Source organism: Atractosteus spatula, chromosome 3 (genome assembly GCF_055471065.1).
Source record: "Atractosteus spatula isolate fAtrSpa1 chromosome 3, fAtrSpa1.hap1, whole genome shotgun sequence".
Taxonomy (NCBI): Eukaryota; Metazoa; Chordata; class Actinopteri; order Semionotiformes; family Lepisosteidae; genus Atractosteus; species Atractosteus spatula.
The window spans coordinates 66,900,244-66,926,981 of NC_142708.1; the positions used below are offsets into that span (position 1 = coordinate 66,900,244).

At 51.8% G+C, this 26,738-nt stretch overlaps 1 protein-coding gene across 1 annotated transcript in view; it reads left to right on the forward strand.

The window, feature by feature from the left end:
* LOC148838289 (disks large homolog 4-like) overlaps positions 1-23,916 on the forward strand; it is a 54,683-nt gene extending 30,767 nt beyond the window's left edge. The window contains exons 5-22 of the mRNA XM_088911168.1: positions 2,277-2,327; positions 3,484-3,608; positions 4,139-4,308; positions 4,814-4,950; positions 6,228-6,372; positions 8,513-8,651; positions 9,103-9,259; positions 9,400-9,502; positions 10,881-10,995; positions 12,533-12,709; positions 13,444-13,486; positions 14,485-14,515; positions 15,240-15,287; positions 15,471-15,572; positions 16,943-17,115; positions 17,583-17,695; positions 18,262-18,353; positions 19,362-23,916. Coding sequence (XP_088767294.1) covers positions 2,277-2,327; positions 3,484-3,608; positions 4,139-4,308; positions 4,814-4,950; positions 6,228-6,372; positions 8,513-8,651; positions 9,103-9,259; positions 9,400-9,502; positions 10,881-10,995; positions 12,533-12,709; positions 13,444-13,486; positions 14,485-14,515; positions 15,240-15,287; positions 15,471-15,572; positions 16,943-17,115; positions 17,583-17,695; positions 18,262-18,353; positions 19,362-19,468 — 2,028 coding nt within the window. The 3' untranslated portion in view covers positions 19,469-23,916. The remainder of the gene's footprint in view (positions 1-2,276; positions 2,328-3,483; positions 3,609-4,138; positions 4,309-4,813; positions 4,951-6,227; positions 6,373-8,512; positions 8,652-9,102; positions 9,260-9,399; positions 9,503-10,880; positions 10,996-12,532; positions 12,710-13,443; positions 13,487-14,484; positions 14,516-15,239; positions 15,288-15,470; positions 15,573-16,942; positions 17,116-17,582; positions 17,696-18,261; positions 18,354-19,361) is intronic.
* The last annotated feature ends 2,822 nt before the right edge of the window (positions 23,917-26,738 follow it).

Below are 26,738 nucleotides of genomic sequence, written 5' to 3' on the forward strand. Positions count from 1 at the left end.
TCTCTCTGTCTCTCTGTCTCTCTGTCTCTCTGTCCACTTGTCTGTCTGTCCAGACATTCACCTGGAACAGCTAACACATCGCCCCTATCTCTGTCTCTCTGTCTCTCTGTCCACCTGTGTGTCCAGACATTCACCTGGCCCAGCTAACACATCGCCCCTATCTCTGTCTCTCTGTCTCTCTGTCCACCTGTCTGTCCAGACATTCACCTGGCCCAGCTAACACATCGCCCCTATCTCTGTCTCTCTGTCTCTCTGTCTCTCTGTCCACTTGTCTGTCTGTCCAGACATTCACCTGGAACAGCTAACACATCGCCCCTATCTCTGTCTCTCTGTCTCTCTGTCCACCTGTGTGTCCAGACATTCACCTGGCCCAGCTAACACATCTCCCCTATCTCTGTCTCTCTGTCTCTCTGTCTCTCTGTCCACCTGTCTGTCCAGACATTCACCTGGCCCAGCTAACACATCGCCCCTATCTCTGTCTCTCTGTCTCTCTGTCCACCTGTCTGTCCAGACATTCACCTGGCCCAGCTAACACATCGCCCCTATCTCTGTCTCTCTGTCTCTCTGTCCACCTGTCTGTCCAGACATTCACCTGGCCCAGCTAACACATCACCCCTATCTCTGTCTCTCTGTCTCTCTGTCCACCTGTCTGTCCAGTCACCAGTGATGTCATTCCCCTTCTATAGCTCCCCCCCTCAGGTGTCTGTCCATATCTCGACTTGCCCATCTGTCTGTACGGTCTGGTTTGCGATATTCAATTTGTCAAATGAAATATCCAACAGGAAATCAGTCGAGGTCCAGTTCGGAGCGCAGGTTGTGCCCGACAGTCCTGACATTCACACTGCTGTGACTGGGGTGCTCCAGGAGGAGCCGCCCAATTAGCTGAGTAATGACTGGGATCGTTAGGGACAGAGTCAGCCAGGGTGTCCTCAGCTTGCTGTCCGCCCTGAACCCAGCTGTGTTTTCAAACATGTTCTCAGGTTTTCAGACGGACTGCTTGAGTAGAACCTTTGCAAGTTGTTTTTTTTGCTCTAATGTATAGAGCCTTTAATGTCCACCTGTCTAATGACTAATGAAATGCAGTCATTCCAATGCAAACCTCCAGTATGTATGGGTACTGAAAATAGTTAAAGTGCTGTATGAATCCTGTTATTAGACCAGGAAAGGGTTCGAGTAAATGTCTGGACGCAATCCCAGCAGGTGTGGGGTCCCCAGGATCAGGGTGCGGGACCCCTTGTTTAGATGAGGCGCATGCATGGAGCTGAGAACTTAGTGTGCCAGTGTGACTTCCTGACAGTTTCCCGAGTCACAGCCACTGGAGGACGGGAGAAACGCAGGAAAGAGAGTCGGCTGTTCTGTACCGCGCTCAAGCATCCTGTTCCATCCTTCCCTGTCCGCATGAGGACAGTTAGCAGGATTGTCCGACCATACCAACCTGGCCTTAACCCTAACATTACATGTGATCCTTCAGTCCTAACCCTGAATCTTGATCTTCACTCCAGTCGTGACACTCATCCTTACATCACTTAGGCTAACACTTAATCCTCCGAATTATCCCTGAGCCCAGCTCCGACCCTCGTGCTAACCTTTCCTGTCAATTTCCCATGGCCTCTGCCTTGTCCCTGACCCCTGACCCCTCACAGCGCCGCTATCAAGAGGTCACCATTGAACACTTCACATCTCCTTGGGTCCAGACCTTGCCCTGGTTTTACTGGACAATCAGACCATGTCGCTCCACATTCTTGCTGTGTCTCCTGTTACCATCTTCTGTTGTCTTTGGTCACCATCTGCACAACCTGGAGTGGATCGGACTGGTGTGCACTGGGAGTCTGACTGGCCACACTGTAATACCTGGAGTGGATCGTACTGGTGTGCACTGGGAGTCTGACTGGCCACACTGTAATACCTGGAGTGGATCGTACTGGTGTGCACTGGGAGTCTGATTGGCCACACTGTAATACCTGGAGTGGATCGTACTGGTGTGCACTGGAAGTCTGATTGGCCACACTGTAATACCTGGAGTGGATCAGACTGGAAGTCTGATTGGCCACACTGTAATACCTGGAGTGGATCGGACTGGTGGACAGTGGGAATCTGTGCAGCAAGAGGCCTGCCTGTTGAAGCTGTTTTAGTGAGATTGTTCCGCAGTCTGGCTCACTGTCCTTCGTGCTGTCTCGTCTGCCAGTGTGTGGGCTCACCACCCTGGTTCTGTTCCTCATTATTTCAGTTGTCACGAATGTTGACCCGTCTCTGTCTGTGTCTTCCCTCTCTCTCAGGTGAACGGGACAGATGGAGAGGTGGAGTATGAGGAGATCACGCTGGAAAGGGTGAGGCTTGTTCTCCACCCCCTGTCAGATCACTCACCCTGGGACTCTGCACAGAGCCTGACAGGAGAGTGAGGACTGTGCACACCCTCCTCTGACACCCCTGTCAGATCACTCACCCTGGGACTCTGCACAGAGCCTGACAGGAGAGTGAGGACTGTGCACACCCTCCTCTGACACCCCCTGTCAGATCACTCACCCTGGGACTCTGCACAGAGCCTGACAGGAGAGTGAGGACTGTGCACACCCTCCTCTGACACCCCCTGTCAGATCACTCACCCTGGGACTCTGCACAGAGCCCGACAGGAGAGTGAGGACTGTGCACACCCTGCTCTGACACCCCCTGTCAGATCACTCACCCTGGGACTCTGCACAGAGCCTGACAGGAGAGTGAGTGCTGACTGGAGGAGCAGTACATCTCTCACTGACATCAGTGCAAGCCTGCAGAAGCCCATCAAGTCACAGAAGGTACTATTGCAGCAGGAGAGAGAGCCCTGCCAGAGTAGTCCCAGCTCTGCCCTGCCAGTGCTACCTGCTGGCCAGGGCCACACACCTCAATCTGCACTTCTTGAACAAACATCTTTACTGATACAGCCTCTCAGGGGATTCTTGCTTAATTATTTCATTCATAATCATCAGGGATTATTAGAACCACACTCAGATTTTTTTTACTTTTATATTTTTGCTGCACGCATAATGCTATAATATAACACCTGCCTTTTAATCAGCAGGGTTTATGTTAATGTGCATGTTTAAACTTCAACTGTGAGCGCTTAGCCTTTCAGATTCTTCACCCCCCATTAAAACTAATAGCACACCTGCGATGCAAATGCAATACTGTTGAATAAACACAAGCAGTGCGGGAGACACGGGGCTGCCCCTTCTTTTCAAAGGCTGAGAGGACGCACTTCTCCCACAGGGACTAAATCAAGCAGCTTGACACAGCTTTGACTGTGCCATCACCCGGCACAAACACACAACAGGCACAGCTAATTAGTCAGCGCTGGGCAGATCAGATGGCCTCAGCCTCCGGTCAGACTGAGGAAGCCCTTGGCAGGTGTCAAGGTCGACTTAAAGAAATTAACTTTAAAGGGTCTCAGGGTCGTAGCCTGACCTTGTGTCTGTCCTCTGACCTGCTGTATCTGTGTCTGTCCTGCAGGGTAATTCCGGTTTGGGGTTCAGCATTGCAGGGGGCACAGACAACCCCCATGTCGGCGATGACCCCAGTATCTTCATTACCAAGATCATCCCAGGGGGAGCGGCCGCCCAGGATGGCAGACTGAGGTGCTGACCCTGTAGTACACGATGTCCCTGGAGATACTGTACTTGTAGACACTAGGAATGTCTGCCCATAGACATTGCACTCTCTCCCCTTTAGATAGAGCATATTCTCCCCACATAGATACAGCACTCTATCTCCTTTACTGTAGCTAAAGCATACTGTCCCCTGTAGACACTGCACAGTGTCCCCTACAATCCCTGCACATTGTCCTCTGTAGGACTGCACCCTGTCCCCTGTAGACCTTGGCACTCTCACCCTGATAGACACTGAGCATTGTCCTCTGTAGGACTGCACCCTGTCCCCTGTAGACCTCGTGTACAGTTTCCCTGGCACACTCTCCCTGATAGACACTGAGCATTGTCCTCTGTAGGACTGCACCCTGTCCCCTGTAGACCTTGGCACACTCTCCCTGATAGACACTGAACATTGTCCTCTGTAGGACAGCACCCTGTCCCCTGTAGACCCTGGCACTCTCACCCTGATAGACACTGAAGACAGAGTGTGTGGCTAACAGGGGTCTCTAACATCTCAGGGTGAATGACTGTATCTTCTACGTGAACGAGGTGGATGTGCGTGAGGTGACCCACAGCCAGGCTGTGGAGGCGCTGAAGGAGGCGGGCGCCATTGTGCGGCTCTACGTCATGCGCCGGAAACCGCTGGCCGAAAAGGTCACCGAGATCAAGCTCATCAAGGGGCCCAAAGGTCAGAGGTCACTGGAAAGTTCTCAGTCAAGGCTGGGCGTCTATGTCCCTCTGTGTTAGCAAGCTAGAGCTTAGTGAATGGGGATGTCTCTCTGTCTCTGCAGGGTTGGGGTTCAGTATTGCAGGGGGAGTGGGGTTGACTGGTGTGTCTGTGTCTCTCTGTCTCTGCAGGGTTGGGGTTCAGTCTTGCAGGGGGAGTGGGGTTGACTGGTGTGTCTGTGTCTCTCTGTCTCTGCAGGGTTGGGGTTCAGTATTGCAGGGGGAGTGGGGTTGACTGGTGTGTCTGTGTCTCTCTGTCTCTGCAGGGTTGGGGTTCAGTATTGCAGGGGGAGTGGGGTTGACTGGTGTGTCTGTATCTCTCTCTCTCTGCAGGGTTGGGGTTCAGTATTGCAGGGGGAGTGGGGTTGACTGGTGTGTCTGTGTCTCTCTGTCTCTGCAGGGTTGGGGTTCAGTATTGCAGGGGGAGTGGGGTTGACTGGTGTGTCTGTGTCTCTCTGTCTCTGCAGGGTTGGGGTTCAGTATTGCAGGGGGAGTGGGGAACCAGCACATTCCAGGGGACAACAGCATCTACGTTACCAAGATCATTGAGGGGGGGGCAGCACACAAGGATGGGCGACTACAGATTGGGGACAAGATCCTGGCTGTAAGTCTGACCCCTCTGTCACTATCGTCTGACCCCAGAACCCTACTTTTGCCCTTTTAACAATCTGTTACCCCTCTCTTGCCCCCTAACCTTCTGTGACCCCTCTAACCCCTCCGATACCCCACCCTAATCCTCTGTTCCTCCTCTCTGTACTGCCATTCGCCCCTCTGGCTCATTGTTTGTCAGTAGTTAACTGGTCCCAGTATCTCACCCAGCTGTATCTCATCCAGGTATTGGCTTCAACAAGAACTGGGCAGCTTGTTCCCTACTCCCACCACCCTTAAGTCTTGTTCTCGGTTTTGAATGCACTTCCACACAGTTTCCCCTAGTCCCCTCTGGGCGGCGTGCCACTGTTGAGTCTGTTCAGTCCTCTGGGCGGAGTGTGATGATGCCCTGAGGTGTTTGGGTGCTCGTATCAGGTCCCTTCTGAGGCTTTCCTGTTCAAGACCGAAGAGATTCAGTTCCTTCCACCCGTCAGTGTAGGACATGGGACACCTGAGAAGGTATCTGGATTAGTGATTGATTGGACTTATTCCAGATCAGAAATATCTGTTTGGTACATAATATCGTACAATTGTGTAAATATTATGAAATTGTACACAGTATTCTAAATATTCTGAAGGTCTTACTAGTACATTAGCATAACATACTTTGCTTTAAATTTCACACTTCATATCCTGACATTCTGTTTGCTTTCCATTGCACATTGAAGATGTACTTGATGTGCAACCATGAACACATGAGTATTTTTCAGACGTAGCCTCTACTCTCCTGTTCCAGCCCTCGCAATGGGCCTTTTAACTCTATCCCTCCCCTTCTCTGTCTCCGTCTCTCGCTGTTTCATGGCCTCCAGTATGGACTCTCTCAGTGACAGTACCCCATCTGCTGGGCAGTGCAGGAATTGCAGCTGATCTGTCCGAGTCCCACGCACCCCAGAAACAGGGAATGTTCTTACATTAAACAGCAAGCAGCTTCTTCCTGTAATATATGCATTCCTAAAATTAAACATCTGTGCATGTGGCTGTCTCTGTTTGACCAACATCCCTGGAACAGTCCTGATCATTCCTTTGAAACTCATATTACATTCTGATCAGTTCTGACTCTTGTGTCTACGGGAGAACATGGGGTTATTGAACAATGTGTTCATTTTGCCTGTCTCTCTGTGTCTGTGCGTGTGTCTTTCGGTGTATGCCTGTGTTGTACTCTCTGTCTGTGGTCTCCATGCATGTCCATGTGTTTGTGCTGTTGTGTGTTTGTCTGTCCGTATGTGTGTGCAGGTGAACAATGTGTGTCTGGAGGATGTGATGCACGAGGATGCGGTTGCTGCTCTGAAGAACACAGCGGAGGTGGTGTATCTGAGAGTGGCCAAGCCCACCAACCTGTACCTGACTGACTCCTACAACCCCCCCGACATCACCAGCTGTGAGTCTGACTCTTCTGACTCCTACACGTCCTGACACACCGGTCTCTCTCTCTGACTCCTGTACCTGCTGACACACCTGTCTCTCTCTCTCTGACTCCTACACCTCCTGACACACCTGTCTCTCTCTCTGACTCCTACATGTCCTGACACACCTGTCTCTCTCTCTGACTCCTACACCTCCTGACACACCTGTCTCTCGCTCTGACTCCTACATGTCCTGACACACCTGTCTCTCGCTCTGACTCCTACACCTCCTGATACACCTGTCTCTCTCTCTGACACCTACACGTCCTGACACACCTGTCTCTCTCTCTGACTCCTACACGTCCTGACACACCTGTCTCTCTCTCTCTCTGACTCCTGCACGTCCTGACACACCGGTCTCTCTCTCTGACTCCTACATGTCCTGACACACCTGTCTCTCGCTCTGACTCCTACATGTCCTGACACACCTGTCTCTCGCTCTGACTCCTACACCTCCTGACACACCTGTCTCTCGCTCTGACTCCTACACCTCCTGACACACCTGTCTCTCTCTCTGACACCTACACGTCCTGACACACCTGTCTCTCTCTCTGACTCCTGTACCTGCTGAAACACCTGTCTCTCTCTCTCTGACTCCTACACCTCCTGACACACCTGTCTCTCTCTCTCTCTGACTCCTGCACCTGCTGACACACCTGTCTCTCTCTCTGGCTCCTACACCTCCTGACACACCTGTCTCTCTCTCTGACTCCTGTACCTGCTGAAACACCTGTCTCTCTCTCTCTGACTCCTACACCTCCTGACACACCTGTCTCTCTCTCTCTCTGACTCCTGCACCTCCTGATACACCTGTCTCTCTCTCTGACACCTACACGTCCTGACACACCTGTCTCTCTCTCTGACTCCTACACGTCCTGACACACCTGTCTCTCTCTCTCTCTGACTCCTGCACGTCCTGACACACCGGTCTCTCTCTCTGACTCCTACATGTCCTGACACACCTGTCTCTCGCTCTGACTCCTACATGTCCTGACACACCTGTCTCTCGCTCTGACTCCTACACCTCCTGACACACCTGTCTCTCTCTCTGACACCTACACGTCCTGACACACCTGTCTCTCTCTCTGACTCCTGTACCTGCTGAAACACCTGTCTCTCTCTCTCTGACTCCTACACCTCCTGACACACCTGTCTCTCTCTCTCTCTGACTCCTACACCTCCTAACACACCTGTCTCTCTCTCTCTCTGACTCCTGCACCTCCTGACACACCTGTCTCTCTCTCTGGCTCCTACACCTCCTGACACACCTGTCTCTCGCTCTGACTCCTACACGTCCTGACACACCGGTCTCTCTCTCTGACTCCTACACGTCCTGACACACCGGTCTCTCTCTCTGACTCCTACATGTCCTGACACACCTGTCTCTCGCTCTGACTCCTACACCTCCTGACACACCTGTCTCTCTCTCTGACACCTACACGTCCTGACACACCTGTCTCTCTCTCTGACTCCTGTACCTGCTGACACACCTGTCTCTCTCTCTCTGACGCCTACACCTCCTGACACACCTGTCTCTCTCTCTCTCTGACTCCTGCACCTGCTGACACACCTGTCTCTCTCTCTGGCTCCTACACGTCCTGACACACCTGTCTCTCTCTCTCTGACTCCTGCACCTCCTGACACACTTGTCTCTCTCTCTGACTCTGACACCTCCTGACACACCTGTCTCTCTCTCTGACTCCTACACCTCCTGACACACCTGTCTCTCTCTCTGACTCCTACACCTCCTGACACACCTGTCTCTCTCTCTCTGACTCCTGCACCTCCTGACACACCCGTCTCTCTCTCTCTGACTCCTGCACCTCCTGACACACCTGTCTCTCTCTCTCTGACTCCTGCACCTCCTGACACACCTGTCTCTCTCTCTCTGACTCCGACACCTCCTGACACACCTGTCTCTCTCTCTGGCTCTTACACCTCCTGATACACCTGTCTCTCTCTCTGACTCCTACACCTCCTGACACACCTGTCTCTCTCTCTGACTCCTACACCTCCTGACACACCTGTCTCTCTGTCTGACTTTCTTCCACTTGTCTGCTGTGCTCCACTCAGTGCAAGTGTGTGTGTGTTAAAAGTGCCTGTGTGTCTCCACAGCATACTCCCCTCACATGGACAACGAGGTTGGCCACCCAAACTACCTAGGCACAGACTACCCACAGGCCCTCACGCCAACGTCACCACGGAGATACTCCCCCATCCCCAAAGGCATGCTGGGAGACGATGACATACCCAGGTTTGGGACTTTCAAATACTGTACCCATCAGTGATACTGTGTGAATTATCTCTCCCTGTGCGTTACTGTGCTGTGCAGTATGTGAAATAACCCCTTCCCCCCTTTCAGATCACTATTAATGTACTCTAGTGTCCAATGTGTCTGTATTAACCCCTCTCTCTCTCAGTGCAGTGTTAATGGACTGTAGTGTTCAGTGTGTCTGTATTAACCCCCCTCTCTCTCTCAGTGCAGTGCTAATGTACTGTAGTGTCCAGAGTGACTGTATTAACCCCTCTCTCTCAGTGCAGTGTTAATGTACTGTAGTGTCCAGTGTGTCTGTATTAACCCCTCTCTCTCAGTGCAGTGTTAATGTACTGTAGTGTCCAGTGTGTCTGTATTAACCCCTCTCTCTCAGTGCAGTGTTAATGGACTGTAGTGTCCAGTGTGTCTGATTAATCCCTCTGTCTCTCAGGGAGCCCAGGCGAGTGCTGATCCACAGGGGCTCCACAGGGCTGGGTTTCAACATTGTGGGGGGTGAGGATGGTGAGGGCATCTTCATCTCCTTCATCCTGGCAGGGGGGCCGGCTGACCTGAGCGGGGAGCTGAGGAAAGGGGATCAGATTCTGTCTGTGAGTGACCCTCCACCACCTCTCTCTCTGTACTTCTCTCGTTCTGCTCTTCCCCCTCTCTCCTTGCCTCTCCCTCTCTCCAGCTCTGTATCACTCCAGCACTTCGGACGCTCTGTCATGCTCTCTGTCTACTCTGCCAGGTGAATGGCGTGGATCTCCGGAGTGCCACCCATGAGCAGGCAGCCACTGCGCTGAAGAATGCGGGTCAGACTGTCACGATCATCGCACAATACAGACCGGAAGGTAGGTGCTGCCCAGCGCAGCCTAATGCAGATCAGTCCCGTACAGCCCATGGTAGAACAGTCCAATGCAGCACTGTACGCTACAGTCCAGTCTAATACTGTACACTGCAGTCTAGTCTAATACTGTACGCTGCAGTCCAGTCTAATACTGTACGCTGCAGTCCAGTCTAATACAGTACTCTACAGTCCAGTCTAATACTGTACACTGCAGTCCAGTCTAATACTGTACGCTACAGTCCAGTCTAATACAGTACTCTACAGTCCAGTCTAATACTGTACGCTACAGTCCAGTCTAATACTGTACACTGCAGTCCAGTCTAATACTGTACACTACAGTCCAGTCTAATACAGTACTCTACAGTCCAGTCTAATACTGTATGCTGCAGTCTAGTCTAATACAGTACTCTACAGTCCAGTCTAATACTGTACGCTGCAGTCCAGTCTAATACTGTACGCTACAGTCCAGTTTAATACTGTACGCTGCAGTCCAGTCTAATACTGTACACTGCAGTCCAGTCTAATACTATACGCTACAGTCCAGTCTAATACTGTACACTACAGTCCAGTCTAATACTATACGCTACAGTCCAGTCTAATACTGTACACTACAGTCCAGTGCAATACTATACGCTGCAGTCCAGTCTAATACTATACGCTACAGTCCGGTCTAATATGGTACGCTACAGTCCAGTCTAATACTATACGCTACAGTCCAGTCTAATACTGTACACTACAGTCCAGTCTAATACTATACGCTACAGTCCAGTCTAATACTGTACACTACAGTCCAGTGCAATACTATACGCTGCAGTCCAGTCTAATACTATACGCTACAGTCCGGTCTAATATGGTACGCTACAGTCCAGTCTAATACTATACGCTACAGTCCAGTCTAATATTGTACTCCATAGTCCAGACCAATACTGTATGCTACAGTCCAGTCTAATACAGTACGCTACAGTTCAGTCTAATACTGTACCCTATAGTCCAGTCTAATACAGTACGCTACAGTCCAGTCTAATATTGTACTCCATAGTCCAGACCAATACTGTACACTACAGTCCGGTCTAATACAGTACTCTACAGTCCAGACCAATACTGTACACTACAGTCCAGTCTAATATTGCACTCCATAGTCCAGACCAATACAGTATGCTACAGTCTCAGGCAGATTGAAATTAAAGAGCTTTGTTGTCATGACCAATGAAATACAGTGTTGTCAAGCAATAACCATTAGAATGAATGCACACAAGTTGAGGCTTGGAACTGAGACCCTGATCAAAGCTTTAAGTTTCCCAGCCAGTCCACCCTTGGCTGATGTCATGATCAGAGGTGATGTCATCTGAAAGGGCTCCAGTCAGATTTCTCTCGCATTGCAGAGTACAGCCGGTTTGAGGCGAAGATTCACGACCTCCGGGAGCAGCTGATGAACAGCAGTATGGGCTCTGGCACCACCTCCCTGCGCAGCAACACCAAGAGAGGCTTTTACATCAGGTACACAACACTACACAACATTACACAACTCTATACAACACCACCTCCCTGCGCAGCAACACCAAGAGAGGCTTTTACATCAGGTACACAATAATACGCAACTTTGCACAACACCACCTTTCTGCACTACAACCCCAAGACAGACTTTTACATCAGCTACACAATGCTACACAATACCACTTCCCTGAGCTGCAACATCAAGAGAGGCTTTTACATCAGGTACACAACGCTACACAATACCACTTCCCTGAGCTGCAACATCAAGAGAGGCTTTTACATCAGGTACACAACACTACACAACAGTGTGACTGTCTCTCTGTCTCAGTGCACAGTGTGACTGTCTCTTTCTCTGTGAGCAGTGTGACTGTCTCTCTCTCTCAGGGTGCAGTATGACTGTCTCTCTCTCTCAGGGCGCAGTATGACTGTCTCTCTCTCAGGGCGCAGTGTGGCTGTCTCTCCGTCTCTGTGCGCAGTGTAACTGTCTCTCTCAGCGTGCAGTGTGACTGTCTCTCTCTCAGGGCGCAGTGTGACTGTCTCTCCGTCTCAGTGCGCAGTGTGACTGTCTCTCTCTCAGGGCGCAGTGAGACTGTCTCTCTGTCTCAGTGTGCAGTGTGACTGTCTCTCTCTCAGGGCACAGTGTGACTGTCTCTCTGTCTCAGGGCGCAGTGTAACTGTCTCTCTCTCAGTGTGGAGTGTAACTGTCTCTCCCTCAGCATGCAGTGTGACTGTCTCTCTCTCAGGGCGCAGTGTGACTGTCTCTCTGTCTCAGGGCGCAGTATGACTGTCTCTCTCTCAGCGTGCAGTGTGACTGTCTCTCTGTCTCAGGACGCAGTGTGACTGTCTCTATGTCTCAGGGTGCAGTGTGACTGTCTCTCTCTCAGGGCGCAGTGTGACTGTCTCTCTGTCTCAGGGCGCAGTGTAACTGTCTCTCTCTCAGTGTGGAGTGTAACTGTCTCTCCCTCAGCATGCAGTGTGACTGTCTCTCTCTCAGGGCGCAGTGTGACTGTCTCTCTGTCTCAGGGCGCAGTGTAACTGTCTCTCTCTCAGTGTGGAGTGTAACTGTCTCTCCCTCAGCATGCAGTGTGACTGTCTCTCTCTCAGGGCGCAGTGTAACTGTCTCTCTCTCAGGACGCAGTGTGACTGTCTCTCTCAGGGCGCAGTGTGACTGTCTCTCTGTCTCAGGGCGCAGTGTAACTGTCTCTCTCTCAGTGTGGAGTGTAACTGTCTCTCCCTCAGCATGCAGTGTGACTGTCTCTCTCTCAGGGCGCAGTGTGACTGTCTCTCTGTCTCAGGGCGCAGTGTGACTGTCTCTCTCTCAGGACGCAGTATGACTGTCTCTCTCTCAGGGCGCAGTGTAACTGTCTCTCTCTCAGGACGCAGTGTGACTGTCTCTCTCTCAGGACGCAGTATGACTGTCTCTCTCTCAGGGCGCAGTGTAACTGTCTCTCTCTCAGGACGCAGTATGACTGTCTCTCTCTCAGGGCGCAGTGTGACTGTCTCTCTCTCAGGGCGCAGTGTGACTGTCTCTCTGTCTCAGGGCGCTGTTCGACTATGACAAGACGAAGGACTGTGGCTTCCTGAGCCAGGCCCTGGGTTTCCGGTTCGGAGAGGTGCTGCAGGTCCTGGACGCCAGCGACGAGGAGTGGTGGCAGGCGAGGCGGATCACCCCTGATGGAGAGGGGGACGAAATCGGCTTCATCCCCAGCAAGAGGAGGTCAGGAGCATAGCCATATCCCTCCATCACTCACTCTTTTTCCACTGTCCTCCTCCATCACACACTCCTCTCCTCCAACACACACACTCCTCTCCTCCATCATCACACACTCCTCTCCTCCTCCATCACACACTCCTCTCCTCCATCACACACACTCCTCTCCTCCTCCATCATCACACTCCTCTCCTCCATCATCACACACTCCTCTCCTCCATCACACACACTCCTCTCCTCCTCCATCATCACACTCCTCTCCTCCATCATCACACTCCTCTCCTCCAACACACACACTCCTCTCCTCCATCATCACACACTCCTCTCCTCCATCATCACGTACTCCTCTCCTCCTCCATCACACACTCCTCTCCTCCATCACACACACTCCTCTCCTCCTCCATCATCACACTCCTCTCCTCCAACACACACTCCTCCTCTCCTCCATCATCACACACTCCTCTCCTCCTCCATCATCACGTACTCCTCTCCTCCATCATCACGCACTCCTCTCCTCCATCATCACACACTCCTCTCCTCCTCCATCATCACACACTCCTCTCCTCCATCATCACACACTCCTCTCCTCCATCATCACACACTCCTCTCCTCCTCCATCATCACACACTCCTATCCCCCATCATCACACACTCCTCTCCTCCACCATCTCACACACCTCTCCTCCTCCATCATCCTCCAGTCTCTTGGATACTCACAGCCTCCCTCTCTCTGCTCTCCAGGGTCGAGAGGAAAGAGTGGCCAAGGCTGAAGATGAAGGAGAGGGTAAGGAGTGACAAACTTATAGTCTGGCACTCTGATTGACACACTGATGACTCTGATACACTGACTAAAAAACTGTCTGGCAGATACACTGACTGACAGACACTCTGACAGGCTGATACACTGACTGACAGACACTCTGACAGGCTGATACACTGACTGACAGACACTCTGACAGGCTGATACACTGACTGACAGACACTCTGACAGGCTGATACACTGACTGACAGACACTCTGACAGATCGATACACTGACTGACAGACACTCTGACAGGCTGATACACTGACTGACAGACACTCTGACAGATCGATACACTGACTGACGGACACTCTGACAGGCTGATACACTGACTGTCAGACACTCTGACAGATCGATACACTGACTAACAGACACTCTGACAGGCTGATACACTGACTGACAGACACTCTGACAGATCGATACACTGACTGACAGACACTCTGACAGATCGATACACTGACTGACGGACACTGACAGATCGATACACTGACTGACGGACCCTCTGACAGATCGATACACTGACTGACAGACACTCTGACAGGCTGATACACTGACTGACAGACACTCTGACAGATCGATACACTGACTGACAGACACTCTGACAGGCTGATACACTGACAGACAGACACTCTGACAGGCTGATACACTGACTGACAGACACTCTGACAGATCGATACACTAACTGACAGACACTCTGACAGATCGATACACTGACTGACAGACACTCTGACAGATCGATACACTGACTGACGGACACTGACAGATCGATACACTGACTGACGGACCCTCTGACAGATCGATACACTGACTGACGGACACTCTGACAGGCTGATACACTGACTGACAGACACTCTGACAGATCGATACACTGACTGACAGACACTCTGACAGGCTGAATCAGACAGGCTGATACACTGCTGTAGAAGATGATGATGATGAGCGCTGGTGCAGTGCACTGGGTGACACTATTTTCTCTCTGCAGGACCGTAGCCGAGACAGCATTGGATCGCAAGGTGAGCATCTGCACTGCCAGCAATGCCCCCTTTCCAGTGCCCTGCTGCAGCTACTCTTCATTTTAAGTTAGAAATTGCCTTTATCACCCAGCCTGGAAAGGGAGGTGCTCCTCTGACACCAGTGTCAGATCACTCACCCTGGGACTCTGAACAGACTCTGACAGGAGAGTGAGGACTGTGCACACCCTCCTCTGACACCCCTGTCAGATCACTCACCCTGGGACTCTGCACAGAGCCTGACAGGAGAGTGATGACTGTGCACACCCTCCTCTGACACCCCTGTCAGATCACTCACCCTGGGACTCTGCACAGAGCCTGACAGGAGAGTGAGGACTGTGCACACCCTCCTCTGACACCCTCTGTCAGATCACTCACCCTGTGATTCTGTACAGAGCCCGACAGGAGAGTGAGGACTGTGCATGCCCGCCTCTGACACCCTCTGTCAGATCACTCACCCTGTGATTCTGTACAGAGCCTGGCAGGAGAGTGAGGACTGTGCACACCCTCCTCTGACACCCTCTGTCAGATCACTCACCCTGGGACTCTGCACAGAGCCCGACAGGAGAGTGAGGACCTGTGAATGCCAGAGGTACTGTAGTGTGTACAAGGCTGGTGCTGTGGCCACCGAGTCTGCGCTCAGTCGAGACTGGCTTTTGTACTGACAGGCTTTTGTACAGACAGGGTCTGTCTCCCTGCATTGCTCACGCTCTCTCTCTCTCTGCAGGCAGGGATGATTTCGTCCAGAGTTACGAGACTGTCACGCATGTTGAAGGTATGGGAGGTTTTCAGCTCTTTGCTTTGTTTTAAAAATACAGGTCATGAACTTACTAGCAGTCTGCCTGACACTTAAAACAATTCCTGATTCCCTCCTCTGTCCACTCTTTCCCCTCCCCTCTGTCTCTGACTTCCCTTCCCCCCTCTTACTCCCTCCTCTCACCCGACACTCTCTCTCCAGTGCACTATGCCAGGCCCATCATCATCCTCGGTCCGACGAAGGACAGAGTGAACGATGACCTGCTCTCCGAGTTCCCTGACAAGTTTGGCTCTTGCGTCCCACGTAGGTACCCCACACATAGTGACACATTCACCGTGTGACTGACACACTGACTGACATGCGCTGTGTAGCTGACACCTTGTGTGACTGACACACTGATATACTGACACTTGCACACACTCTGTGTGACTGACACAGTGATATACTTACTGACACTCGCGCTGTGTGACTGACACACTCTGTATGACTGACACACTGATATACTGACACTCGCGCTGTGTGACTGACACACTCTGTGTGACTGACACACTGATATACTGACACTCGCGCAGTGTGACTGACACACTGATATATTGACTGACACACTGATATACTGACACTCTCGCAGTGTGACTGACACACTGATATACTGACACTCGCGCAGTGTGACTGACACACTGATATATTGACTGACACACTGATATACTGACACTCGTGCTGTGTGACTGACCCACTGATATATTGACTGACACACTGATATACTGACACTCCCGCTGTGTGACTGACACACTGATATATTGACTGACACACTGATATACTGACACTCGCGCTGTGTGACTGACACACTGATATATTGGCTGACACACTGATATACTGACACTCGTGCTGTGTGACTGACACTCGCGCTGTGTGACTGACACACTGATATATTGACTGACACACTGATATACTGACACTCACGCTGTGTGACTGACACACTGATATACTGACACTTGCGCTGTGTGACTGACACACTGATATATTGACTGACACACTGATATACTGACACTCACGCTGTGTGACTGACACACTGATATATTGGCTGACACACTGATATACTGACACTCACGCTGTGTGACTGACACACTGATATATTGACTGACACACTGATATACTGACACTCACGCTGTGTGACTGACACACTGATATACTGACACTCGCGCTGTGTGACTGACACACTGATATACTGGCACTCGCGCTGTGTGACTGACACACTGATATATTGACTGACACACTGATATACTGACACTCGCGCTGTGTGACTGACACACTGATATATTGACTGACACACTGATATACTGACACTCGTGCTGTGTGACTGACGCACTGATATACTGACACTCGCGCTGTGTGACTGACACACTGATATATTGACTGACACACTGATATACTGACACTCATGCTGTGTGACTGACACACTGATATACTGACACTCACGCTGTGTGACTGACACACTGATATATTGACTGACACACTGATATACTGACACTCATGCTGGGTGACTGACACACTGATATACTGACACTCGCGCTGTGTGACTGACACACTGATATATTGACTGACACACTGATATACTGACACTCGCGCTGTGTGACTGACACACTGACACCTTTGCTGCCTGCGCCCCACCCCAGACACTACGCGGCCGAAGAGGGATTACGAGGTGGATGGGAGGGACTATCACTTTGTGTCGTCGCGGGAACAGATGGAGAAGGACATCCAGAGTCACCGGTTCATCGAGGCAGGGCAGTACAACAGCCACCTGTACGGCACCAGCGTCCAGTCCGTCAGAGAGGTGGCAGAGCAGGTACCGAGAGGGGCAGAGTGTCTGAGTGGTGCCAAGGGAGGGAGTGTAAGGAGATCTGAGTGACTGGTGGTGAGAGAGAGTGAGAGAGTGTGAGAGTGCAGGCAGTGATCTCAGTGACTGGTAGTGAGAGAGTGTGAGAGAGCAGGCAGTGATCTCAGTGACTGGTGGTGAGAGAGTGTGAGAGAGCAGGCAGTGATCTCAGTGACTGGTGGTGAGAGAGTGTGAGAGAGCAGGCAGTGATCTCAGTGACTGGTGGTGTGAGAGAGCAGGCAGTGATCTCAGTGACTGGTGGTGTGAGAGAGTAGGCAGTGATCTCAGTGACTGGTGGAACGAGAGAGTGAGAGAGTGTGAGAGACTGTGTGGTGATCTGAGTGACTGGTTATGTGAGAGACAGTAGACAGTGATCGGTGTAGCGGTATATTCACTGTCCTCTCCCTCTCTCCTGTCTGTGTCCCGCCCATCTGCAGCAGGGTAAACACTGTATCCTGGATGTCTCAGCGAACGCGGTGCGCAGGCTACAGGCAGCTCAGCTCCACCCCATCGCAATCTTCATCAGGCCCCGATCGCTGGAAAACATCCTGTACGTACATGCACTCTGAACACACCTCGCATCCTGCACACATCACAGGCCCTGCACACGTCACACACACGGCCCTGCACACGTCACACACGCAGGACCTGCACGCGTCACACGCGCAGGACCTGCACGCGTCACACGCGCAGGACCTGCACGCGTCACACGCGCAGGACCTACACACGTCACCCAATCAAGTCCAATTAAAGAGACCAAAATATTTTTAGATATTTAGATTGGTCTTAAAATAATGTCTTAATTTCTGAATTTAACAAATGACCTATTGACTTGACTACAGTTTTTAGAAAGTGGTGATTTGATGGTGGGGTATAAACCCCCAGGACCGCAGTGGGAGACTCTTGCCAGAGGATATAAAACTGCTAACCAATGTAGCGCCCCCTGGTGTTCACCCTCAGCGTCCACGGGAGTGTGTCTCCCACAGTCCCATCTGTGTGGGGGTCCAGTCACACTGCTTCACTGTGCAGCAGTGTGAAAGGGCCGGTTCACTCTTTAAGTACCCTGTGCACTCTAAATCCTCCAGGTGTGTGACAGTGTCACTCTCCTGCTTTCAGGGAGATCAACAAGCGGCTGACGGAGGAACAGGCCCGGAAAGCATTGGACAGAGCCATCAAGCTGGAGCAGGACTTCATCGAGTGCTTCTCAGGTACCACAGCGCCCCCTGCTGCGCTGGAGGACAGAGCGCCTCATGTTCCTCTATAGGCCGATCACACGGTTATTCACTGGGTCCCTTTGAGACAGGAGCTCACTTTAAAATTGCCCTTAAGCGGAATAACAATGGCCTAACCTTACGCCCTTGCTACATCCAATGCTGTTAATTGCCTTGACTGAAAATTATCTTAAAAAGCACTCATAATGTCTATTAATATTGCAAATAGTTCTGTTTGCCAATGAGACAGTGGCTGGTTAGCTTTCACTAATAATGAACTGTGTGCAAAAACCTCATGGCAGGTCAGGTCAGTGATCAAACCACGCGACTGGTATTGATCAGGGGCAGAACAGTGATCAGTGGGCCTCGTTCCCCGCTCACTGCGCTCAGCACTAAAGCACTGGTGATGATCTTGGACTCGTAGTGCTGGGATACAGAGTCCAGAGTGTGGATGTTTAAACCCAGGGAGGAAGTGATAAGAAGATTCTTTATTTTATATATCCAGGTGCTCAGTCACCCCCAGTATTTTGAATCATATTATTGTTCAACATTCTTGCTTTCTGCGTGTTTGGGGGATAACCATAGATCTCATTCTGTGGAGTGTGTGACATTTCTGAGCAACATGAAGGCGAGGAGAACTGTGGTCTCGTGCGAAAGGCCTCTCTTAACTGACATGGTTTAGAGGTGCTCTCCAGTGTGAAAGCTGCTTGTGAACATGTGGGTGTGGAGCACTATGGGAAAAAGCACTGTTGTGCGTTCCGGTTTGTTCTCTGGAAACAGCCTTCTTTCGAAACAACTCGAAACTCATCGCACCCCTGCGCTGTGATTCCTGCCGCTCTGCACAGCGTTGTGTAAGCACAGACCCCCGGTAATCCCTCAGACACACATTCAGCCCTGCTTGGCAGTACTATGATCAAAGATATTGGGGTGCCTGGGCACACACTGCACCCCCAGAGCTGGAGGCTGTAGCCTGTCTGACGTCTCCGTCTCTCTCTCTGTCTCCAGCCATCGTGGAGGGCGACAGCTTCGAGGAGATCTACCACAAGGTGAAGACTGTGATCGAGGAGCAGTCGGGTCCGGTCATCTGGGTCCCGGTCCGGGAGAGACTGTGAGGCCGCCCTGCCGCCAGGCCTGCGCTGCTGCAAGAGAGGGAGGAGGAGGGAGCTGCAGAGAGAGCGCGAGTGAGCCCCGGGGGAGAGGAGGAACGTCCCCTCGTCCACGGCCTCCTTCCTCTCCCCCTCTCTCCCCCCCTCCCCACCGCCCGGCCGCAGGCTGCCCTCCTCATCACGCTTGGCGCTCGGGAGCGAGGAGCAGCAGAAGCTGCCAGCCGGAGGAGAGAGCTGTCAAACAAACGGCCCTGCCCATTCCTCTTCCTCTTCCTCTTCCTCTCCTTCTCTCTTCCCCCTCATCTCTTCTCCTCCTCCTCTCCATCTCTCTCCTCCTCTCCTCCATCTCTCTGCTCGTCTCCTCCATCTCTCCTTCCTCCCCTCTATCTCTTCTTCCTCCTCTCACTCTTCCTCTCAATCTCTCTCTTCTCTTCCCCATCTCTCTCCTCCTCCCCTCGATCTCTCCTCTCTCCTCCTCCCCTCCTCTTCTCTCTCCTCCATCGCTCCATCCTCCCTCTCCTCCTCTCTCCCTCCCCCTCTCCCCCCCTCGGCGCAGGAGGCAGGCTGTGCAGGACGCCACCCCAGGCGGTGAAGAAGAGCGGCCTCACTCCCGCTCCCCACGTGCAGACAGACTCCTCTTCCTCTCGGCCTGCCCCGCCCTCAGCTCCTGCCTCCGCTTCTGCATGCTTTCCGACCAGACAGAACTAATCGCCAAAACACCCCCAGAGCCGCCGATCCAGAGAGGAAGAAGAGCGGATCTCGACGCGGAAGACGAGAACCACAGCCTGAGAGGAGGAGGTGAAAGGAGAGAGAGAGAGAACACAGGGCAACACGGGAAGATGAATTACCAGCATATATATTTATGCATCTGCACGAATACGTCCCATGTGTGTGTATATATATATATCAGTATGTATACACGGAGCCCTGTTGACACAGAGGAAACAAGACTGTCACACAACGCCAAGCACAAAAGGGAGCAGACTCCAGCAGCAGCTCTGTAGTCTGGTGCAGCTCGAGACTGTGTGTGTGCACCTAGCAGGGCCTGAGACAGACGCTCGGCTGGACTTGTTTTGGGTGGGGGAGCGATTTCCCTGTATTTCTGGAATATTGTATTGGGGTTGTCTTGGGCAGTGTGTGTATTATATACAGTACCTGCAGGTTTGAAGCTGCACGAGAGACAGAAACAAGCGCTCTGGTTCGGGACAGACTGTCTTCGTCTTTCAGCCTCCTCTCTCTCTCTCTCTCTCTCCATCGCTGCAGGGAGAGCCGGACGACCCACAGAGCTCTCCCCTCCACGTCTGACACGCTGTGTGTCGCTCCTAAAGAACAACAGAGATTGAATAATAATAACAAATTATACAAATTCTAATAATATTAAAAAAGAAGAGGAAATTCTATATTTTTAACAAGTGACCGCAGGGTCATCGGACGCTCTCTCAGTGCGCCAGCGCTGGAGTTACTGTTCTTTCTGTCCCTCACGCCCACCCTCTCCCTCTCCCTCTCCCCGGACCCGGGACCGAGCCGGCAGGACGCTCCGGGACGTCCCGCGCCGGGGGCGGAATGCTTTGGACCCACCGTTTCGGAAGCCACAGCCCCTCTGAGCAACAGTCCGCCCCCCGTTTCCATGGGCTGTCCCTGGCGCTGCTGTCGGGACGCCTGAAGGGACAAAACGCCAGCGTTGTTGTAGCTGATCGGCCTCTCGCCGAAGCCCAGGATTCCCACAGCTGGACCTCTAGGGATGGGTGAGCTCCGTGGGAAAACTGCGGAGGCAGGGATGCTGTCGCCCCCAGTTCTAGCTCCTCTGCATTGGGAGCTGGTGAAGAGCCAGGTGTTCGCTTTTCAACGGGCTGTTCCAGATCCCACTCCGAAGGATCTCTTAATTAGTTCACTGAGATTAATTTATAATTGCTGTCTTAATTTGATCCAGTGGGCCCTTCTGGACAGGCTGAGATTAGTAGCACAGTAAGGGTCCTGCAGAGCTGCGCTATAGGAGTGTTCTAGATAATTGTCCTGATCAGTGAATAAGGGGTTCAGTGTCTCCTGGTTTGTATTCTGCCTTTTACCAGCCTGCTGGGGCTGAATCAGTCCGTTCTAAGCTGCTCCTCCCAGTGTGGTGAGGTGTTGGTGACCTAGAGTACAGCAGTGGTTTCCAGCCCTGGTCCTGGTGGAACACAGCCTGCTGGTCTTCATTTATTTCTGACTGAACAGCTCCAACTTGTTAATCAGTTTATAATGAACAGACATGGGTGACTCTGTATTTGGCACGCCCATAAAGGGAGTGACTGTATTGGACACACCTATAAAGGGAGTGACTCTGTCTCAGACACACCTATAAAGGGATTGACTGTGTATTGGACACACCTGTAAAGTGAGTGACTCTGCGTCGGACACACATATAAAGGGATTGACTGTGTATTGGACACACCTATAAAGGGATTGACTGTGTATTGGACACACCTATAAAGGGATTGACTCTGTCTCAGACACACCTATAAAGGGAGTGACTCTGTATTGGACACACCTATAAAGGGAGTGACTCTGTATCGGAGACACATATAAAGGGATTGACTGTGTATTGGACACACCTATAAAGGGATTGACTGTGTATTGGACGCACCTATAAAGGGATTGACACTGTCTCAGACACGCCTATAAAGGGAGTGACTCTGTATTGGACACACCTATAAAGGGATTGACTGTGTATTGGACACACCTATAAAGGGAGTGACTCTGTATCGGAGACACATATAAAGGGATTGACTGTGTATTGGACACACCTGTAAAGGAGATGCCTCTTTATCAGACATGCCTGTAAAGGGAAATCAATCAGACTGTGATGAAGACCTTAACCAGCATTCCTCCAGTACCAGGAGTGGAAACCACTGGCTTAAAAAGATCTACGTACCTTGAGGGCCATATTTCCCCCATATCCACAAGCTGTTACACTGATGAAGCATGACATTCCTCTCTGCTGTGTTTGGGTGTCTGCAGTCACTCCTGTGGGACGTGCAGCAGACCCCAAGGTTGTAGGTGGGGCTGAGATCCTGCAGGGGGCATCATACCAGAGATCTGCACACTGAACTGACATGAGAGAGTTTCCCAGCCCATCAGAACTGTAGTATGTAAGGAAGCAAGTCCTGTCGGGCTTTATTGTCAGGACAATTCACAAAGGTGTTGTGTGCCGTAGAGGGGTTGAGTGGGAAACTCCAGAGCAGCCGCATTAGTGCATTGTAATCAGATCACAGCCTCTCATGCTGTACAACACTGCAGTCTCCTCACAGGCATCAGGCTGAAACACTGCTGCAGGATTCATGGCCACCCCTCCATCACCAGCCTCTGGAGACCTGGAGCTCTCGAACCCTGACCCGCTGAGTAGGGTCCTGTTAAACTCAGTAACTTTTCTGGCTGTCCCTCTGCACAAAGTGCCCGTTATCCCTGTGTGTTAGAAGCAGTTGATTGTTGAGGTGTGGTGCAGCCTAGTTTAAAAGGTATTGCACAACGATTAATTCATAATAATTTAGTGCATCTATGTAACTCTTATCATCCTGAAGAATGCTTTCCACACACAGAAGGGGGGCCACTGCCGTCCCCCCTGCAGTGCTGCCCTCACCTATGAGACACACAGCCGCCCCACAGAACTCAGATCAGGGAAGGAGGGAGAAAGCCCGGATTGTACAGCCCCGAGGGGAACGGAGCCAGGACACCAAGGTTTACAGCCTGTTTCCAGAGGGAATTGCGCCACCTACAGGTCCAGCAGGCAGGTCTCCCCTCCGTGCCCTGACCAGGCCCAGCCTGGCTGAGCTTCTGGGACCTGACGATTAGTGGCTTAGTGGAGTGATCAGGCCTGGGCGGCGTCATTGCTCACAGAGCAGTGCTGGGGAAGTCAGCAGCTGACATTGAAAGCACATCGGTGTGCGGTGCTAGAGAGACCCTCAGAGTGATGGCGTGTGCCAGCTGCGTGTGCCGTGTTCAATCAGTGTGACAGCTCGTGCAGCGCAGGCAGTTGAGAAGCGATTATCGTTTTAATGCATCAATGCCAAGTGGTTTAAAGTTGCATGCGCTGACAGGAGGCACAGGCCAGACCTAAAGGCCTGAGGCTCTGCAGGACTAGGACTAGGGGGCAGCATGTGGGGGTCAAAGGTCATTTCACACCAGGGGGAGCTCCATGGCTCATCCCTACTGTCCTGGGTGGAATTGACCTTTGACCTCAGCTTGTTCCTTGGTGGCCAGTGCACACTGATGCTGCTCCCCGCTTGAACCTCAAGGGTTTGGGAGAGCTGGACAGCCCGTTGAAGTGAAGAGCGCCCCTTGGAGGGCCGGTGATGGCAGTGTTTCTTCAGATGAGGGGCGTGAGTGACAGGCCTGGCACAGCGCCCCCGCCCCCCCCCCCCCCCCCAGACTGCATGCCAGCGAATCAATAGAATTTCTTACCCAGAGTGCACAGAGTGAGAGAGTGTGAGCAGGAGAGGGAGTGTGCGTGTGTGTGTGTGAGAGAGAGAGAGTTCTTTTTACACTTTGTCCACCACAGACACTCGAAGAGATCAGGGCGTTAGAGGCTATGAACACAGTCGGTGACACTAATTCTCATTAATTTGTATATTTTGTTTTAGTTTATTTAGCGTTCAACAAGGTACGATCCGGCTGGTGCAATACAAGGGGACAGATGTGAATTTCTTTCAGTGTTATCGATCGAGGCTCTCCAGAGTAAATAGCCTATGTGTTTTGGTTCTGGAGTTTTATTTATTTAATTTATTTCTTCATTCATGTCTGATGTGCTCGCTCCCTCCTGTGTCGTCCCGGCTGTGAGGTGGGCGGGGTGGCGGCGTCTGTATCCTGCCCCGACTCGCCCACACTGCCCTGCCCACGGCAGTGCGGTCTGCCAGCCTGGCGACATGCGGAAAGGAGCCCTGTGCTGCTGGGCTCCCTCGTGTGCGGAGGTGTCGGGGCGTCAGGGCGAGGAATCAATGTGGCCCCAGCAGTGTGCCTCCTGTCCAGCAGAGGGCTTGGCGCAGGGCCCTGTGAGACAAACCAGCTCGTGCATTACAGGTCACCGAAACACCCTATCCCAGTATTTCAGGCAGCTGAGGTTCGTGGCAGGTCACGTCATGACATATCGGGGTTTATGCCACGATACCAGACATTACACTCCATCGAAACTACCTTCTGCCGGGTTAATGACCAAATGACTTGAGTAAAACTGTTCTTGCCGGTGTTCCAATTTGTACGTTTCTAAGAGTGACTTCACATTTAGAATTTACCCGGAGGACCTCTCCCTGGGAAAGAGAACAGGAGCAAGTATACTGGGCTTCTTGCGGTGGCATTTTACATCCTGCAATATCAGGCCATATCGCGACACTGTGACTGTCCACACTACGGAATATCACAATACTGTGTTCAGTATCAGAACACATCGCAACGCTATGTCACACAGCAACATCATGAGGCTGTCAGACCGTGTTCTGTCACTAGACTGTTGCACACACCGATCAGGATGCGTTGTGATATCATGTCAGGCAGCATCAGGCCATATTGCGATTGCAAGTCCAGTGTGTTTTAGGATATGTCTCAACAACGTCCAGCAGTACCGCAACATATCACCATGTCAGACTGTCATGTCAGATATCATCAGCACATATCGGGATGCTGCATAGGGCAGTATCGGAACATATCGCGATATTTCAGACTGTGTCGGGCGACACGAGACTCAAGTTGACCGGAAGAAATAGTGTCGGCAGTGACCGACGGCTCTCCTCCTGCTGACAGGACAGAGATGGAATGTTCCTTCTCCTGCGCACAAAATCGGCCGAGGAAAAACAATCCCAAAGCACATTAGAAACACGTCTGCGTCCAGCAGACTGCTAGGGTGGGCTGGTCAGCGGGAATGGTCGTGTTGCAGCTCTGGAATCGCAGCGAGCCCTCGTGTCTTTCCGGACGGCCGCCATCCAGTGTGTCCGCTGTCGGTCTTCCCCGGAGTCCGGGCACGGGAGGCCCGTCCCAGAGGCTCTTCCGCTTGGCCGTTTGTTTGTCCGATTTCCTCTCGTGAGCTCTGCTTCCAGGCACCCCCACGGCGCTTCCTCAGTCGGATTCGCACCTGGGGATCAGCGCCGGCCATCCTGGCCTTCTCCATGCGGGAGTATGGCCCCGCGGCGTCTGGCCGTGTCCTGCGCCGACAGGCCGGCCGGCTCGTTGTCCACCTGCAGGTGTTTTGCTCCGTCCACGATCCCGCAGTTAAAACCCAGCCTTGCGCAGTTCCACACACTCCCCCTCGGAGGATGAGAGAGAGGGCTTGGCAAGTTTGGAAAGACGCCCCAAAGTGAGTTTCACTAGCACGCCTGGTCCTGAAGGGGGCGCCACGTCCCCTCGTTTTCATTCCACCCTGGACTCTCGGTACCTTGAATTGAATTGGTTGTTTGCTGAACTGACCTGTCCTTTCTGCATTACGGTTTCCAGGACTCTCCTGATTCATTAAAACCAGCTCTCAATCAGTTCATACAACCTTCCACACCTCTGAGGGCTTCCTGAGCCCCGCCACAGGCAGCAACGGCCTGTTAATTAGCAGTCTACCCCAGCCTGTGTGGGGGCGTGCTGGTCGAACGCGCTGCTCGTGGGAAGCTCTTTAACTCGCACTTTTCGAAGTTCGAGAAGGTAGAGACCATGGATCCAGACCTGCAGTTCCAGATCGCTGAGCGCTGGCGTGTTCTGCTTCGTTACACAGGTTCAAATAAAGAAATTAGCACAACTCTTCAGATTGAAAGAAGGCTGGTTGGTCATGCCTGCATATTGTGCACAGCAGAAATATCACTGTTGAGAAGGAGCAGGCCTCAAATTACATATAATTAAATTCAAAGAACCCCAAACATTTGCACAATGATATAGACATGTAAGACCAGGACATAGGTATACAGTACAAGGATATATGAGTCAGCCGAGGCCAGCTCTCAGCTCCTGCTCCCACTCAAGGACTTGGCTGGTTTATCTGTTTCTTCTGTTTTATTCCAAGGGTCATGAACACAGTAATAATATCAATGATATTCATAATCAATGGAGTATTGATGTCTGTTCTTGCATTTTCTGTTGGAGTGTCACCACCAGGACATCACCCGCCACCTGTACCGTTTCTCTTTTCGTATATAAAAACCCTCAAACCAATGCAGAAAAGTATGAAAATGTATTTATTGATTTCAACAATGTTTATCCCGCGAGGTGACAGGGAGAGATTTAACAAGAAAAAAGAGATGTTCTATTTCAGTCGCTTGTTGTAAAATAGCTGAAA